Source organism: Aotus nancymaae, unplaced genomic scaffold (genome assembly GCF_030222135.1).
Source record: "Aotus nancymaae isolate 86718 unplaced genomic scaffold, 86718_ANA_hifiasm-v0.15.2.pri h1tg000006l, whole genome shotgun sequence".
NCBI classification, from domain to species: Eukaryota; Metazoa; Chordata; class Mammalia; order Primates; family Aotidae; genus Aotus; species Aotus nancymaae.
Genome location: NW_026988417.1, coordinates 2688260 through 2704863, shown reverse-complemented (window position 1 = coordinate 2704863; position 16604 = coordinate 2688260). Strand labels below are relative to the sequence as shown.

General features: G+C 47.5%; 1 protein-coding gene across 4 annotated transcripts in view; it reads right to left on the bottom strand.

The window, feature by feature from the left end:
* Positions 1-16604, bottom strand: part of FAM193A (family with sequence similarity 193 member A) — a 194366-nt gene that overhangs the window by 100137 nt on the left and 77625 nt on the right. For 3 of the 4 annotated variants that reach the window (XM_012466903.3, XM_012466902.2, XM_064365358.1), the window contains exons 2-4: positions 7061-7197; positions 5893-6060; positions 1380-1614 (exon numbers count right to left, since the gene is read on the bottom strand). In XM_012466903.3, coding sequence (XP_012322326.1) covers positions 1380-1614; positions 5893-6060; positions 7061-7197 — 540 coding nt within the window. The remainder of the gene's footprint in view (positions 1-1379; positions 1615-5892; positions 6061-7060; positions 7198-16604) is intronic. The other variant, XM_064365352.1, reaches the window with a different exon arrangement.

Here is a 16604-nt window from a genome sequence, read left to right as displayed (position 1 = left end):
ATAATGAAACCCCGTCTCTGCTAAAAATATAAAATTTAGCTGGGCATGGTGGCGCATGCCTGTAGTCCCAGCTACTCGGGAGGCTGAGGCAGGAGAATTGTTTGAACCCGGGAGGTGAAGGTTGCTGTGAGCCGATATCGTGCCACTGCACTCCAGCCTGGCGATGGAGCGAGACTCTGTCTCAAAAAAAAAAACAAAAAACCCACAAAGAAAAAAGAAAAAAAGAAATGCCTTTTCTTTTTTTTTTTTTTAGACAGAGTCTCACTCTGTCACCTAGGCTGGAGTGCAGTGGCATGACATTGGCTCACTGCAACCTCTGCTGCATCCAGGTTCAAGCAATTCTCCTGCTTCAGCCTCCTGATTAGCTGGGATTATAGGTGCTTGCCACCACACCCGGCTAATTTTTGTAGTTTTAGTAGAGACAGGGTTTCACCATCTTGGCCAGGCTAGTCTTGAACTCCTTCCCCCATGATCCAGCCACCTTGGCCTCCCAAAGTGCTGGGATTACAGGTTGAGCCACCGTGCCCAGCCAATTCCTTTTCTTTATTTAAAGAAAGCAAGCATCCAAAACTAGCACCCAAATACAGTGAAGAATTATTTAATAATAAAGTTTAAGAGCTGATGAAAAACTCCACAGACTATTAGTGATAGTCAAGGAAGCTTTGAGGGCCTGTGTCTGGGGCGGCTGGTCTCCTTCCAAACCGCGGGGGCACTGAGGCTATTGAGAATTGAGTGCACCCAACCTGGAACCACATTTCTATACCATGCTCCTTCCACCCACTGTGGTAATTCCTCTTTTGAGGCGGTTGGACCCTTTTGTGTCTCTTTCGTTAGGATAGTCAGATGCCCATTGGCCAGGCTGGAGACAGGGCCTGTCTTGAGACCGCAAGCCTACCCTTAACTCAGTGCTGGCTTGTTGAGTGAATGCATGCATGCATGAATCAATGTCACTGGGCTGTAAATAAGCTGTTCTCTACAGCCTTCATGGGCACTTCACCTAACACCAGCTCTGTCTACAGCAACCAAAGGATGAACCTAAGCAAGACACCGGAGACTTCTGTCTCCCTATTAAGGTACACATCAGTGCTCACCTCAAACTGCTCCCCCAGGCCTCGTTCCCTGGGCCTCAAGGTCCTCCAAATAGTACTTCCCTGAGGTGTCACCTGGTTATCGATCCACCCAATGTTTTTATCCAGTGGCAAAGTCCACAGGAAAGACAAAGAGGAGAGGAAACAGGTCCTCTCCCATAGAGGACCAGGGGCCTATGATAGTGTGTGGGGGTGTGACAGCGAGGTCAGCACACAAGCATCAGATGCTCCTCTTGCCACATACTTCTCTTCAGTTCACCTGAACAGAAAGAAAAACACTTTATCTCTTACCAGAGTGCCAAGAAAGGTGCTGATGGAGCGTGCGGCCTGGCAGAGGGCGCCGTACTCCTCAAGCAGGAGGGAGATGAACTGGTGCGCTTGCGGTGGGCCCTGCAGACCAGACGGTGCCTTCACCTTGGCGGCAGCCGACAGCTGCCGGAGAAGGCGGACCTTCATCTCCAGCACGTACTCTCGGGCTTGCTGTTCCAGACGCTGGTACAGCTGGTAGGGGTCCCTCTCGCAGAGCCTGTACAGAGAAGAGAGTCACCAGAGCCTGCCCACCAGGGCCCCATGGGTGGCTCTGATGTCAGTGAGCATCTTTTCTGAAGCCCTTCCACAGGGGACCACCTCTGAAGACAACACAGTCATCTTCCTCATAACCACCTGTGAGAGGCACGATCACCCCACCTAACAGATGGGGAATCCAGGGCATAGAGAGTGTCACCAGGGAACAGGAAAAGTGACATTTACTGAGCTTTCTCTGTACAGCACTGTTCATGCAGATGCACTAATTCAGTTTGCTGCGTGGAGGGTCAGTGCCTGCTTTATGGAGGGGGACATTTTGGCCCACATGGGTTAGGTGAGTTGAATGAACTCACACAGCCGGCAGAGCATGCTATCACCTCTCTTGAGACAGGGTCTCACTCTGTTGCCCAGGATGAAGAAAATCGGCTCACCGCAGCCTCAACTCCCTGGGCTCAAGTGATCCTCCTGCCTCACAATCTCTTGAGTAGTATGAGTCATCACACCTGGTAAATTTAATTTTAATTTTTTTGGTATAGATGGGGTCTCTCCATGTTATCCAGGCTGGGCTCAAGTGATCCCACTTTGGCTTCCCGAAGTGCTGGGATTACCGGCGTGAGCCACCACACTCAGGAAAAATGACATTTCCTGAGCACATGCGCAGACACGACGTTGGGGACAACTGCTTCTAAAGGCTTATATGATAACAAGTAAAAACCTGGGGCAGCCTGCTCTTTCCTTCTTTCTAGGAGCTCAGTGTACAATCCAAATGGGTTTGTATTAGGCTCATCACCAGAGGAAATTTTAGACACAGTTAATACTATTTTTTAAATTATCCCACCAAAAAAGCAATAAAGGTATGTAAAATAAAATTTGTAGGCTGAAGAGTAGGGAAAAAATAATACATGCCCCATGACTAGACGCCAAATGCAATGAACATTTTCATGAATTTCTCTCTAAATTTTGGGATAATCCATTTTCTTATTGACACAAATATTTGTATGATAATCCACTTTTTAAAACTTATTCTACAGTAGTGGCATTGCTATGGTGAAATTTAATTGTATTTTAATCCAGAAGCCTCTAGATGGAAACCTAAACCCAATGATATAATAACAAATATTCGTCCGTAACTAATCATCAGGAGAAATCAGTCTGAGTTCATCACTCTAATGGAAATGATTTGTAAAATGTACTAAACTACAGCTCCTGGATTTTAGACAGTAAATCCTTTCACCTTCTACGTACCACATTATGTCAAAAGAAAAGAAAGTTGTCACCTGTTCTATTTTTAAATTGCCATACTACCTGGGTTGTAAAAGACAAGAGCCAAGTAAAATCTTGCAATGGAACATGTGAAGCCTTATGGAAAATATGGTTTAAAAAAAAAGTATAGATGAATGGGATTCCCATTATGGTTAGTGCATTTCAGACAGACATTAATTTTTTGAGCATGACAACTGTAATTTCAATTACTAGTATAAAAAAAACTGTCCCCTGGAACCAGGCACGGTGGCTAACACCTGTAATCCTAGCACTCTGGGAGGCCAAGGCAGGCAGATTATGAGGTCAAGAGATTGATACCATCCTGGCTAACATGTGAAACCCCGTCTCTACTAACAACACAAAAAATTAGCCAGGCGTGGTGACAGGTGCCTATAGTCCCAGCCACTCTGGAGGCTGAGGCAGGAGAATCACTTGAACCCAGGAGGCAGAGGTTGCAGTGAGCCGAAATTGCACCACTGCACTCCAGCCTGGGTGAAAGAGCAAGACTCAGTCTCAAAAACAACAACAACAAAACTGCCCCCAAAACTGAATATATTTCATCTATTTAAAGAAAGCCATGGCTGGGCACAGTGGCTCATGCCTGTAATCCCAGCACTTGGGGGAGGCCGAGGCAGGTGGATCACCTGAGGTCAGGAGTTCGAGACCAGCCTGACCAACATGGTGAAACCCCATCTTGAAAGAAGAAAAGAAAATAGAAAAGAAAAGAAAGAGAAAGAAAGAAAGAGAGAGAGAGAGAGAGGGAAAGGAAAAAGGGAAAGGAAAGGAAAGGAAAGGAAAGAAAAGGAAAGCCACAGAAGACAGAAGAGTCAAGTTTTGACGGAGATAACCAAACTTAGAAGTAACCTGGACACCCACGTCATTGCATGTCAGACTTCAATCCCTTTTATTTTCATTGCCTATTTCTGTATTTTATAAATTTAAGGAAATAACCATGTGATACTTTTGCAAACAGAATTGTTTTTAAAGTTATATAAAAAGGAGGCAGCGATATGCTAAAGATGCTATGGAAGCTCACTCACTAAGTCACACACACATTCAACAGATCCTGGCACACCAGCCACATACTGGCTGCTCCTCTAAGGTACTGAAGATGCAGCAGTAACAATCCGTGAAGTCATGGGTTTGACGTGGTGGATATACATTTTTTCCTAATACTCACTAAGACACCTAACTTTCTTTGTTGTCGTTTTTGTTTCTTTTTCTTTTCGAGGCAAGGTCTCACTCTGTTGCCCAGGCTGGAGTGCAGTAGAGCGATCCTAACTCACTGCAGCATTGAACTCCTGGGCTTAAGCACGCACTCCTCCTATCTCAGCCTCCCAAGCAGCTGGGACCACAGGTATGCTTCACCACACCTGGCTAACTTTATTATTTTTTGTAGAGATGAGGTTTTGCTATGTTGCCCAGGCTGGTCTTAAAACTCTTGGGCCCACGCAATCCTCCCACCTCAGCCTTCCAAAGTGCTGGGATTACAGGTGTGAGCCACCATGCTTGGCTGGGAACCTAACTTCTAACAAAGGCACATACCACAGAGAAGCATCTCATGAAATACCAATGGCTTGCAGGTCAAACCCTGAACATACTTGGCTGAATTCAATGAGTTAACCTAATCTATGCCAAATCACTAACCCTGCCTCCAGGATAGAATCTACTGCACAGCAAACATCAGTTTATAAAACTCCCAACTGGGTACGGTGGCTCACGCCTGTAATCCCAGCACTTTGGGAGGCCAAGGCAGGGGGATCACGAAGTCAGGAGTTCAAGACCAGCCTGGCCAAGATAGTGAAACCCCATCTCTATTAAAAATAGAAAAATTAGCCAGGCATGGTGGCAGGTGTCTATAATCTCAGCCACTCGGGGGGCTGAGGCAGGAGAATTGCTTGAACCCAGGCGACAGAAGCTGCAGTGAACTGAGATGGTGCCACTGCACTCTAGCCTGGGTAACAGAATAAGACTCCATCTCAAAAAGAAAAAAGAAAAAAAAAAAAAAAGCAACAAAACTCCTAAATGTGCTACATTCAAAATATGAGAAAGAAACCCAAATAAGAATCATCCCATGAAATGGCCATCTCAAATCTGTTGCTTTTATTTGAAACATTTCAAATAGCATAAAAATATATTACATCACTGGACACAGTGGCTGATGCCTAGAATCCCAGCACTTTGGGAGGCCAAGGTGGGTGGATCACCTGAGGTCAGGAGTTCAAGACCAACCTGACCAACATGGTGAAATCCCGTCTCTATTAAAAATACAAAAATTAGCTGGGCGTGGTGGTGGGTGCCTCCAGTCCCAGCTAAGGTAGAGGCTGAGGCAGGAGAATCGCTTGAACCTGGGAGGCAGAGATTGCAGTCAGCCAAGATCGCGCCATTGCACTCTAGCCTGGGCAACAATAGCGAAACTCCATCTCAAAAAAAAAAACAAAGAAAATGTTATATCAAACTATAAGAAAGAATAAAAATTATGGCCACCTAAAATTCTGTGTGGTTACTGAGCATAGGTATCTGCTGAAAAACGGCTGCGCGGTCACGAGAAACAGCCACACAGCCAGGCATGCCTCAGCTGTCTCCACCTCATGAGCCACACAAGGCACACACACACAAGCTACCCGACCTCACAGAGCCTCTGTTTCCTCACTTCGTAAATGGCTAACTGCCTTTCTCCTTAGGTTGATAAAGTCAAGAGTGCTCGTGAAAGTACTCAGCATCATCCCTGGCACAGCAGGACTCAAAAAGGCAGGTATTGTCATCAGTCTTCACAGAAACAAATGACGCAAGAAACACTTCTTGTGTAATTATACAGGCAATAGTGTTTCATCAGAATCAGAAGTATTCAAGACATTTGGCCTGGGGGGCTCACTTTGGCCAGTTCATCTGCTGCAGACTTGACGGGCACCAAAGGCTGAGCAAGCCCAGCTGAGCACGGTAAGGAAAGCCCATCCTGCACAATGGGCAGGCCAGGGGTTTGCACAGGGCCACAACAGGAAAGGGAGGCATGTACCTATCCACAAGCTCCTTCACGCCCTCCTTGTCAGGCACCAGAGACTGGTCCTGGTCGTCTGCCAGCGGAGTCCCTGCCTGGCGGTAGATGCAGCGCACCGTGTAGCGCACTTCTGACCAGTAGTTCTGCAGCTGCTGAGGTTCCCGGTCCGCCTCTGCTGAAATTTCTCTGTGAGACAACACAGGACGGTTAGACAACACAGGACGGTATGCTTCCCTTCCTAGCATACTGTCCTCAGAGCACCTCCCAGGCTCTTGCACCTTGCCCTGCACCCAGCTCCCAGCTCCCAGGAGTCGGCAATCAGGCTGCTGTCAGTGCAGGGGGGACGATGGCATCCCCTGCACATCTCCCAGGGTGCCCTCTGCGTCCGTAAGATCTTAGCCACTGCACAGATGACAGGAGCGTCTGCAGCTACTGTCCACAATCAGGGTCCCACATCCCCACTGCTGACCTGCCCTTCACCTCCAAGGTACCTAATGGTCAGCCTTGCCCTCACCTTTGCCCCCGCAACTTGGCTATACTCCTTCCTGAGCCACAGCACAGAGCATTTTAGATGTGCTCCTGGGCCAGGCATGCTGGCTCACGCCTATAATCCCAGCACGTTGGGAGGCGAAGGCAGGCGAACTGCTTGAGTCCATGACTTTGAGACTAGTGGTGAAGCCCCATCTCTAGAAAATAAACAAAAACTAGCCTGACCTGGTGGTGCACGCCTATAGTCCCAGACACTGGGACTGAGGTGGGAGGGTGATCACTTGAGCCTGGAAGGCGGAGATTGTGGTGAGCCGAGATCATGCCACTGCACTCCAGTGTCGGGGACAGAGCCAGACCCCGTCTCAAAAAAAAGACGAGCTCCTGGGCTCTCCCCTCAGCCATGCAGCAGCTGCCAGTCAGGCCCTTGCCCAACACTCCTCTCCTTCACTGTGGCTGCTCTTAGATTCTGATTATTTAAGGACTCCTTCCCCTGTTCTGAGGATGCTTCCTGGTGCCAGTTCCTCAAGAGCAGGAGTTTTTGTCTTACTCATCTGGCTCTTTTTCACAATAGCCAAGTGACTGCCTCACTCTCCTCGCTGCTGTCTGTCACATTAGCCCAGTTTCTCGGTCCGGCTCCAACATGCATCTGCACATTGTCGTGGACAGGTGTGAGTGACGTGACGCACACAGCACATACCTGCGCTCACTGCAGGCCTCGCACGAGCAAGCGGTGTCCGAAGGTAGTGTCTGTGCACTCAGAGTGAGCCTCCCACCACTGCCGGCCTCTGGCTGGGAGCCACCAAGCGAGGAGTGAAGAAGAAAATCTTGGCTCTGCTTTAAAAAGAGAACAGAATAGACCAGTTATGTTAAAATGTTCAAAGCATCAATTTTTTTATTAACTGCCTGGAAAAATACCTTTTTAAAAATTGTAAAATCTAGATATTGAAAAGAAAGTATCTTTGCCGGGCACAGTGGCTCACACGTGTAATCTCAGCACTTTGGGAGTCTGAGGTGGGTGGCTTGCTGGCAACATGGTGAAATCCCACTGCTACGAGAAATACAAAAAATAGGCTGGTCATGTTGGTGCCTGCCTGTAGTCCCAGCTATGCAGGAGGCTAAGGTGAGAGGATCATTTGAGCCTAGGAAGTTGAGGCTACAGTGAGCATTGATTGTGCCCCACTGCACTCCCACCTAGGTGACACAGACATCGTCACACAGACACACACACGCAAAGAAAACAATTCAGCTGGGTATGGTGGTTCACACCTGTAATCCCACCACTTTGGGAGGCCAAGATGAGAGGATCATTTGAGCCCAGGAGTTTGAGACCAGCCTGGGTAACACAGCAAGATCTTGTCTCTATTTAAAATTTTTTTAAGGGCCGGGCGTGGTGGCTCACGCCTGTAATCCCAGCACTTTGGGAGGTCGAGGCAGGTGGATCACGAGGTCAAGAGATCAAGACCATCCTGGTCAACACGGTGAAACCCCGTCTCTACTAAAAATACAAAAAATTAGCTGGGCATGGTGGTGCGTGCCTGTAATCCCAGCTACTCAGGAGGCTGAGGCAGGAGAATTGCCTGAACCCAGGAGGCGGAGGTTGCGGTGAGCCGAGATCGCGCCATTGCACTCCAGTCTGGGTAACAAGAGTGAAACTCCGTCTCAAAAAAAAAAAAAAAAAATTAAGTATAAAAATTATGCTAAATTTTAAAAAGCACAGTTTTACTCCCAGTGTCCTAATCAGCACATGCAATGACCACCTCAGTGGGCACCTCTGGAAAGTGATGTGCCCATGGTCACCAGAGACAGCATACAGTAGAAACCTAGTGACCTCTCTGAGCCTCGCATCAAGTGGTGCAGGGCAGAGGCCTCTCTGTCCTGGGGAATCCCATAGCCTGCACTGCCTGCTCTGACTGAGGAAAAAGGAGGCTTAAGAAAGAGAACCCTCAGCCAGGCGTAATGGCTCACGCCTGTAATGACAGCACTGTGGAAGGCCAAGGCAGGTGGATCACCTGAGGTCAGGAGTTCGAGACCAGCCTGACCTCAGGTGAAACCCTGTCTCTACAACTGCTCAAGCAATCTTCTTACCTCAACCTGCTGAGTACCTGGGACTACAGGCATGCGCCACCACGCCCAGCTACTTTCTGCATTTTTGGTAGACACAGAGTTTCACCAGGTTGCTCGGGTTGCTCTCAAACTCCTGAGTTCAAATGATCCACCCACCATTACAAAAATCGGCTGGGTGTGGTATCGCGCACCTATAATCTTAACTACTCAGGAGGCTGAGGCAGGAGAATCTCTTGAACCCAGGAGGCGGAGGTTGCAGTGAGCCAAGATTGTGCCAGCATGACAAACAGAGAGAGACACTGTCTCAAAAAAAAAAAAAAAGAGTGAACACCGGGTAAAGACCTTCCTATGTCCCATGCCCAACAGTAAGTACCAAAAGGGTTTCACCAACAACCACTAGAGAAACACAACACAACCTGAGGTTCCCGCCGCCCTCAAGTTACCCACCCAACTGGCACTGGGGCCCCCTCTAGAACAGGCCGTGAGAAGGACTCTGCTCCATGGAAAGAGGGGCTCAGGTCTCAGAGCTGAGGATGCCCACAAGGTGATGCAGAATGCTAGAGAACCTTCCCTGGGCTCACGACAGGGTCTCCCAGCTCCATAAACATTAAGCCTCCTAACCCCCATAGCCTGAGGAAGAGAATCATAGGCAAAAGAGAGGCTTCCAGAAAGGAAATCACCTAAGTCTCAAGAGTACTGCACTGTCCCACTCTGGTTCCCACAAGGCAAAGGGTGCTCCCCTCACCCACCCCTCCCCAAGTCAAGCATGAAGCCACTGAGACAAGCCCTCAGAGAGATGGGTGGTGGCCTGTGGCAAGGAACCTGGGGCTGATCCCGGGCTGGACTTGGTCAGGTCTGTTCAGATGCCTACAGCACTCCAGCCGGCTGCTGAGCCAAGAACAAGAAAACTCCCAAGGGCCTGTGATGGGTGCTGTGGAGCTGGGGCACACACACACTGGTGGTGGGCCTTGCAGAAAAGACCCTGCAGCAGAAAAGCCTGAGCGTTGCCAAGTGGGCCGAGGAATGAGACAACAGAGGATCTAGCTCAGCTGCTGCCAGCACACAGGAAGGCAGGAGCTTGTGTTATCCTGAAAGAATCCCACCCCAGAATTACACCATGGAAGAAGGGGGGGCAGAGTGCAGACGGTGGTGGTAGGGGGAGGAGGGCAGGCTGATTATGTGTCACATAGAGTCTCTACCAGACAGTCCAGCACAAAGTTCCCACCGAGGTCTCAGAAGGGTCCAAAGGTCTGAATGTTTTGCTCTGTTCTGAATGTTTCTGCCCCCGCCTTTCCCCATTCGTAAGTTGAAATTTTAACCCCTAAGGTAATAACGTATCAGGAAGTGGGGCCTTTTAGGAAGTGATTAGGTCATGACGACGGAGTCTTCATGAACGGGATTAGTGCCTTTTATAAAGGAGGCCCCAGAGATCTGCCCTGTCCTTCCACCACATGAGGACGGCGAGAGGGCTATGACCCAGAGCTCAGGCCCTTCCCAGGCACCAATCTGCCAGCACCCTGATCTTAGACCTTCTAGCTCTCCAGACTATAAAAGATAGAAATGCCTGCTGTTTCTAAGCAGCCCAGCCCATGGTATTCTGTTGCAGGAGTCTGAGCACACTAAGGCAGCCTCCCACCATGAAGAGCCAGCAACCAATGGGCCACCCATTAGGACCAGAGGCCTAGTGCTAGTGGGCCAAAAAGAACCCTAGACAACCCAGCAGAGAACAAAGACCCCAAGTCTCCTCTCCAGAGCCCCTTCTCCATCCTGGAGGAAGAGGGCAGGCATAAGGAAGCAGAACATACACCACCGCCCTCCACCCTTGGGGACTCCTGCCATCACTTAACTTGAGGGGAAGAGGCTTTGAATTAACCAGATGAGACATTTAGGTTTGGTGGTTTGTTGGGGGGAAATAGGATCTGGCTTTATAACCCAGGCCTTAGCGTAGGCGCAATCTCAGCTCACTGCAACCTTCACCTCCCAGACTCAAGTAATCGTCTCATCTCAGCCTCCTGAGCACCTGGGACCACAGGCGTGCACCACCACGCCCAGCTACTTTCTGCATTTTTGGTAGACACAGAGTTTCGCCATGTTGCTCTCAAACTCCTGAGCTCAGGTGATCCAACCTGCCTTCATTTCCCAAAGTGCTGGGATTACAGGCACGAGCCACCACACTTGGCCACATTTAGGTATTTATGTAGACTGGACATGAGTACCGGAAAGTGAGACTATTCCCATACCAACAGTGGCTGGAAGGCCACGGAGTTCTGATTGATGAGGCATCGTAGGGCAAGGAGAGGGCAGTGATAGAAGAGGCTGTTCCCTAAGCGGGTCCGTTCCCTTCAACACATGAGGTTCACGCTCTTCTCCATCCCACACCAATCTAGCAGCAAAGCTGTCCACTCCACCTCAATCCTAAACATCTCCACAATTCACCCATTCTTCTTCCTCTGCTGCTTCCAACCCAGTCGAAGCCATCATCACCCACCTCTTGCCTGCACAGCTGCACTGGCTCTCTCTAGTGGCACATCTACTTCCAAATGTACCTGCTAATCACCCATTCTCCAGGTAGCAGCAGAGTGAGAGCATGGAACTCCCTAGATAAAACTTCTGTTCTCCTCTCTATCACTTAGAAGCAAACTCCGTATTTCTTACCACAGCTTTCAAGGTTGCCCAAGTCAAAGTTCTGATTTTACGTCACTGCCGTTGCTCCTTTGCCTTGTACCGACAGTCACTGAGTCTCTGAATGGCTCTGGTAGACTGTACAGTGCTGTCCCATAAGTCCTCAGCAAAAAGATCACCTACTCAGGGAGGCTGGTTGAGCCAGTTAATTTTTTGGCCTCTCAACTCCAAATTCACCCTTCTTTGCCATGCTTACGATGAACGAGCTGCACCTGTAAACATTTCTCCCCTGCCAGCAGGTAGGTACAATGTGTGGTCGTGTGGGTGGAGGGTGCTACAGGGACAATGAAGAAGAAGGGGTCTCCCTCCAGGTTGCTGTGCTTTTCTGTTCTTGCTCTTTCCCCGAGGCAGCTCCCTAGCAGTGGTGTGCAGGGACTGGGGGGCACACACTGTCCAGCACTCTGTCCCAGCCTGCAGGACCTCAGGGCGCCTCTCTGCTACCCAGCAGGGTATAACAATACCCACTCCACTTCCAAGTCTGTTGCTTTCTTGAGTCCTCTCCTTAAGCTCCCTCTAGTGGCTGCTCCCTAGATCTGCCCTGGCCATATTCTTTAGTGTTCACTTCACAGATCTGGGGAGCTGACCTGTTGTTACTTGTTAATTATTCTTTTTTTTTTTTCTTGAGATGGAGTTTCACTCTTGTTGCCCAGGCTGGAGTGCAATGGTGCGATCTTGGCTTGCAACCTCGACCTCCCAGGTTCAATCGATTCTCCTGTCTCAGTCTCCTGAGTAGCTTGGATTATGCACGCCTACCACCATGCCCAGCTAATTTTTCTATTTTTAGTAGAGACGGGGTTTTACCACGTTGGCCGGGCGGTCTCCAACTCCTGACCTCAGGTGATCCACCTATCTCGGCCTCCCAAAGTGCTGAGATTACAGGCATGAGCCAACACACTCTGACACCTGTTTATTATTCTTTATGTTAAAATGTGCTTGTTCTGATTATGGATGTAGTGCCCATCTCCTGAGCTCTGGCTTACCCATCAACCTGAACATCCCAGTTAATCTCCTCTATCACAAACTGCTTTCTGAAATCCTGGTGTTCTACTTGTGTTGTTGTTTTATGTCTTCAACACTGGAATATCAGCTCATGAGAGCCAGAACCTATCTACTGGCTCACTATTGTACATCAGCGCCTATAATGACGGCTGGAATGCAGTACACTCAGAACAGCAATCAAGAACTTGAAAGCAACATTTCCTGGAGACAAGAGATGAAAGGAAGTCTTTTAAAATAGGGTACCTGATGACTACATATTAAATCCTTATATGTGTCCCATTATAGCATTCCTCGTATATAGATTTAATCTCAGTCACATTACACCAAAGTCTAACACAATTTAAAAGAAAAATAACAAAATCCAGCAAAATTAACAATATAAAATTCACGATGTCCAGCAGCCAGTAACAAAACCCAAAGCAGGACAAATGACTCTCAAGGAGGAGGAAAAGCCAATCAATAGAAACAGATCCCCCAGGCTGGGCGTGGTGGCTCACGCTTGTAATCCCAGCACTTTGGGTGGCTGAGTCAAGTATACCACTTGGGGTCAGGAGTTTGAGACCAGCCTGACCAACATGGTGAAATCCTGTCTCTACTAAAAATACAAAATTCAGTTAGGCATGCGGGCACCAGCCTGCAATCCCAGCTACTTGGGAGGCTGAGGCAGGAGAATTGCTTGAACCAGGGAAGTGGAGGTTGCAGTGAGTCTAGATCAAGCCACTGCACTCCAGCCACGGCAACACAGAGAGGGTCTGTCTCAGAAAAAAGAAAGAAAAAAAAAGGAAGAACAAACAGATTCCCCAGGCCAGGCACAGTGGCTCACATCTATAATCCCAGCACTTTGGGAGGCTGAGGTGAGTATATCACCTGAGGTCAGGAGTTGGAAACCTGCCTGACCAACATGATTAAACCCAGTGTCTACCAAAAACACAAAAACTAGCCGGGCATGGTGGCAGGCACCTGTAATCCCCACTACTCAGGAGGCTGAAGCAGAATTGTTTGAACCCAGGAGGCGGAGGCTGCAGCGAGCCAAAATCATACCACTGCACTCCAGCCTGGGCAACAGAGCAAGACTCCATCTTGAAAAAATAAAAAAAGAAACAGATCCCCCAAATAACAGAGATGATACAACTAACAGTCAAGAATCTGAAATTGACAATTATAAAGAAACTCCACATGTTTAAGAAACAGGAAAAATAAACACCATAGGAAGAGAAATTGAGGATGTCAATAAATAAATAAAGCAAATGAAACTTCCAGAGTTGAGAAATAAGATATAAAAGAAAAATTACATTAAATAGACTTAACATATTAGGCAGATAAGAATACCAATAAACCTGAAGACGGGCAATAAAAATAATCCAGCTTAGGTGTGGCGGCTCCTGCCTGTAATCCCAGCATTTTGGGAGGCCGAGGCAAGTGGATTATCTGAGGTCAGGAGTTCAAGACCAGCCTGACCAACATGGTGAAGCCCTGACTCTACTAAAAATACAAAAATCAGCCGGGCATGGTGGTGCACGCTTGTAATCCCAGCTACTCAGGAGGCTGAGGCAGGAGAATCACTTGAACCCAGGAAGCAGAGGTTGTGGTGAGCCGAGACTGTATCACTGCACTCCAGTCTGGGCAACAAGAACGAAACTCCATCTCAAACAAAACAAAATAAAACAAAATTAGGGCTGGGTGCACACACCTGTAATCCCAGCACTTTGGGAGGCCGAGGTGGGCAGATCACCTGAGATTGGGAGTTCGAGATCAGCCTGACCAACATGGAGAAACCCTGTCTCCACTAAAAAATACAAAAAGTTAGCCAAGCATAGTGGCACACGCCTGTAATCCCAGCTACTTAGAAGGTTGAGGCAGGAGAATCACTTGAACGTGGGAAGTGGAGGTTGTGGTGAGACAAGATCGCGCCATTGCACTCCACCCTGGGCAACAAGGGCGAAACTCCATCTTAAAAAAAAAAATTAGCTGGGCGCCTGTAATAACGGCAGGTGCCTATAATCCCAGTTACTCAGGAGGCTGAGGCAGGAGAATCGCTTGAACCTGGGAGGCGGAGGTTGCAGTGAGCCAAGATCACACCACTGCACTCCAGTCTGGGCGACAGAGCAAGACTCTGTCTCAAAATCGTCATCATCATCATCATTATCATCATCCAAAATGAAGCACAGAGAAGAAAGAAAAAATGAATAAAGCATTTGCAAGACAAACTCAAGATGTCTAATATCCCAGAAAAAATGGTCATGACATTCCAGAGAAAGGGGGGCTATGGGAAGAAATATTTCCAAATTTGATGAAACCATAAATTCACACTATGTAAGCCCACACTCACTAGAAGCTCAATTAATCCAAAACACAATAAACACAAAGCAAAGTACACAGATGCCCATCACAGTCAAACTGCCGAAAACCAGTGATAAAGTGCAAATCTCAGAAGCAGACGGAGGAAGATGAATCACCTTACATATGCAGGAGCAAAGACAAGTATGACAAAATGTTTCCCACCACAAACTGGGGAGGCCAGAAAAGCAATGACCAACAACCTCACATTCCAAACAGAAATATCTTTTTAAATAAAGGCAAAATAAAAGCTTTCAAACAGAAGCTTCCTTGGCCCACAGGAAATGTTGAAGGCAGTTCTGAGACAGAGGGAAAATAATACCCAATCAAAATGTGGATCTACACAAAGGAATGGAGAGCACCAAACAGGATAAATATGGGGGTCAAGACCTTCGTATTTATTTATAAGGTCTTTTTAAAAGATAATTAGCGGCCGGGCGCGGTGGCTCACGCCTGTAATCCCAGCACTTTGGGAGGTCGAGGCGGGTGGATCACGAGGTCAAGAGATCGAGACCATCCTGGTCAACATGGTGAAACCCCGTCTCTACTAAAAATACAAAAAATTAGCTGGGCATGGCGGCGCGTGCCTGTAATCCCAGCTACTCGGGAGGCTGAGGCAGGAGAATTGCCTGAACCCAGGAGGCGGAGGTTGTGGTGAGCCGAGATTGCGCCATTGCACTCCAGCCTGGGTAACAAAAGCGAAACTCCATCTCAAAAAAAGAAAAAAAAAGATAATTAGCTATTTAAAGAAACAAAAATGCTGAGGTATATAATACACGTAAGAAAAATACATGACTACACCAGCAGCAGAGATGGTGGCGCTCCAAGTATACTACTATAAGGTACTTACACTACATGTTAAGCAGTACGGTATTCTTTGAAAGCAGAGGCTGAAAAGTGGAAGCTATATACTATAAACCCTAGAACAACTAAAAAGTTATAAAGCAAAGACAAAGAAATATAGGTAGTAAGTCCACAGGAGGCAAAATGAAACAATTTAAAATATTCATTTTAAAAAGAATTTTTTTTTTTTGGAGACAGTCTCACTTTGTCACCCACTAGGCCAAAGTGCAGTGGCACGATCTCAGTTCACTGCAACCTCCACCTCCTGGGTTCCAGCAAATTTCCTGCTTCAGTCTCCCGAATAGCTGGATCATGCCATCATGCCTAGCTATGTTCATATTTTAGTAGAGATGGGGTTTCTCTGTGTTGCCCAGGCTGGTCTCAAACTCTTGAGCTTGGGCAATCCACCCAAGTGGAGGATGCGGTGAGCTGAGATTGCACATTGCACTCCAGCATGGGCAACAAGAGCCAAACTCCATCTGAAACAAAACAAAACAAAACACAAAAATTAGGGTCCAGGGCGGTGGCTCACACCTGTAATCCCAGCACTTTTCAGAGGCCAAGGCAGGCAGATCACCTGAGGTCAGGAGTTCCAGACCAGCCTGGCCAACGTGGTGAAATCCCGTCTGTACTAAAAATACAAAAATTAGCTGGGTATGGTGGCATGCACCTGTAGTCCCAGCTACTCAGGAAGCTGAGGCAGGAGAATCGCCTGAACCCAGGAGGCAGGAGGTTGCAGTGAGCTGAGATCGCACCACTGCACTTCAGCCTGGGGGCAGAGTGAGACTCTGTCTCAAAAAAATAAAAATATAAAATAAAATAAAAACATACTTCTGAACAATACATGGGTCAATGAAAAAATCATAATAAAGGCAATTATGAGATATTTTGAGTAGAATGAAAAATATTACATATGAGAATCTGTGGGATGCAGCAAAAGGAATGTTTAGATAGAAATTTATAGATCCTGTGTGATTGGTGCAAATGGAAATTTATAGAATTAAACACACTGGAAAAGAAGAAATGTCTCAAACAAAATTATGTAAACTTCCACCTTAAGAAAATTCCACCTTAAGAGGCTAGTACAAATGCAGTGCTGTTGCCACTAACTGATCACAACCAGCACAGATTCTTTATTCCTTCTCTTGACTCCCACTGCTTTGCTTGACTGCTCTTGTGGCGGGGGGGTGTAAACTAAGTAGAGGAATGAAATTAATAAAGAGCAAAATTAACAAAAAAGGAAATGGAAAAGCAATTAAAACAAAATGCGGTTCTTTGAAAAGATCAGTTAAATTATCTAGCCTGTCATAGGGGAA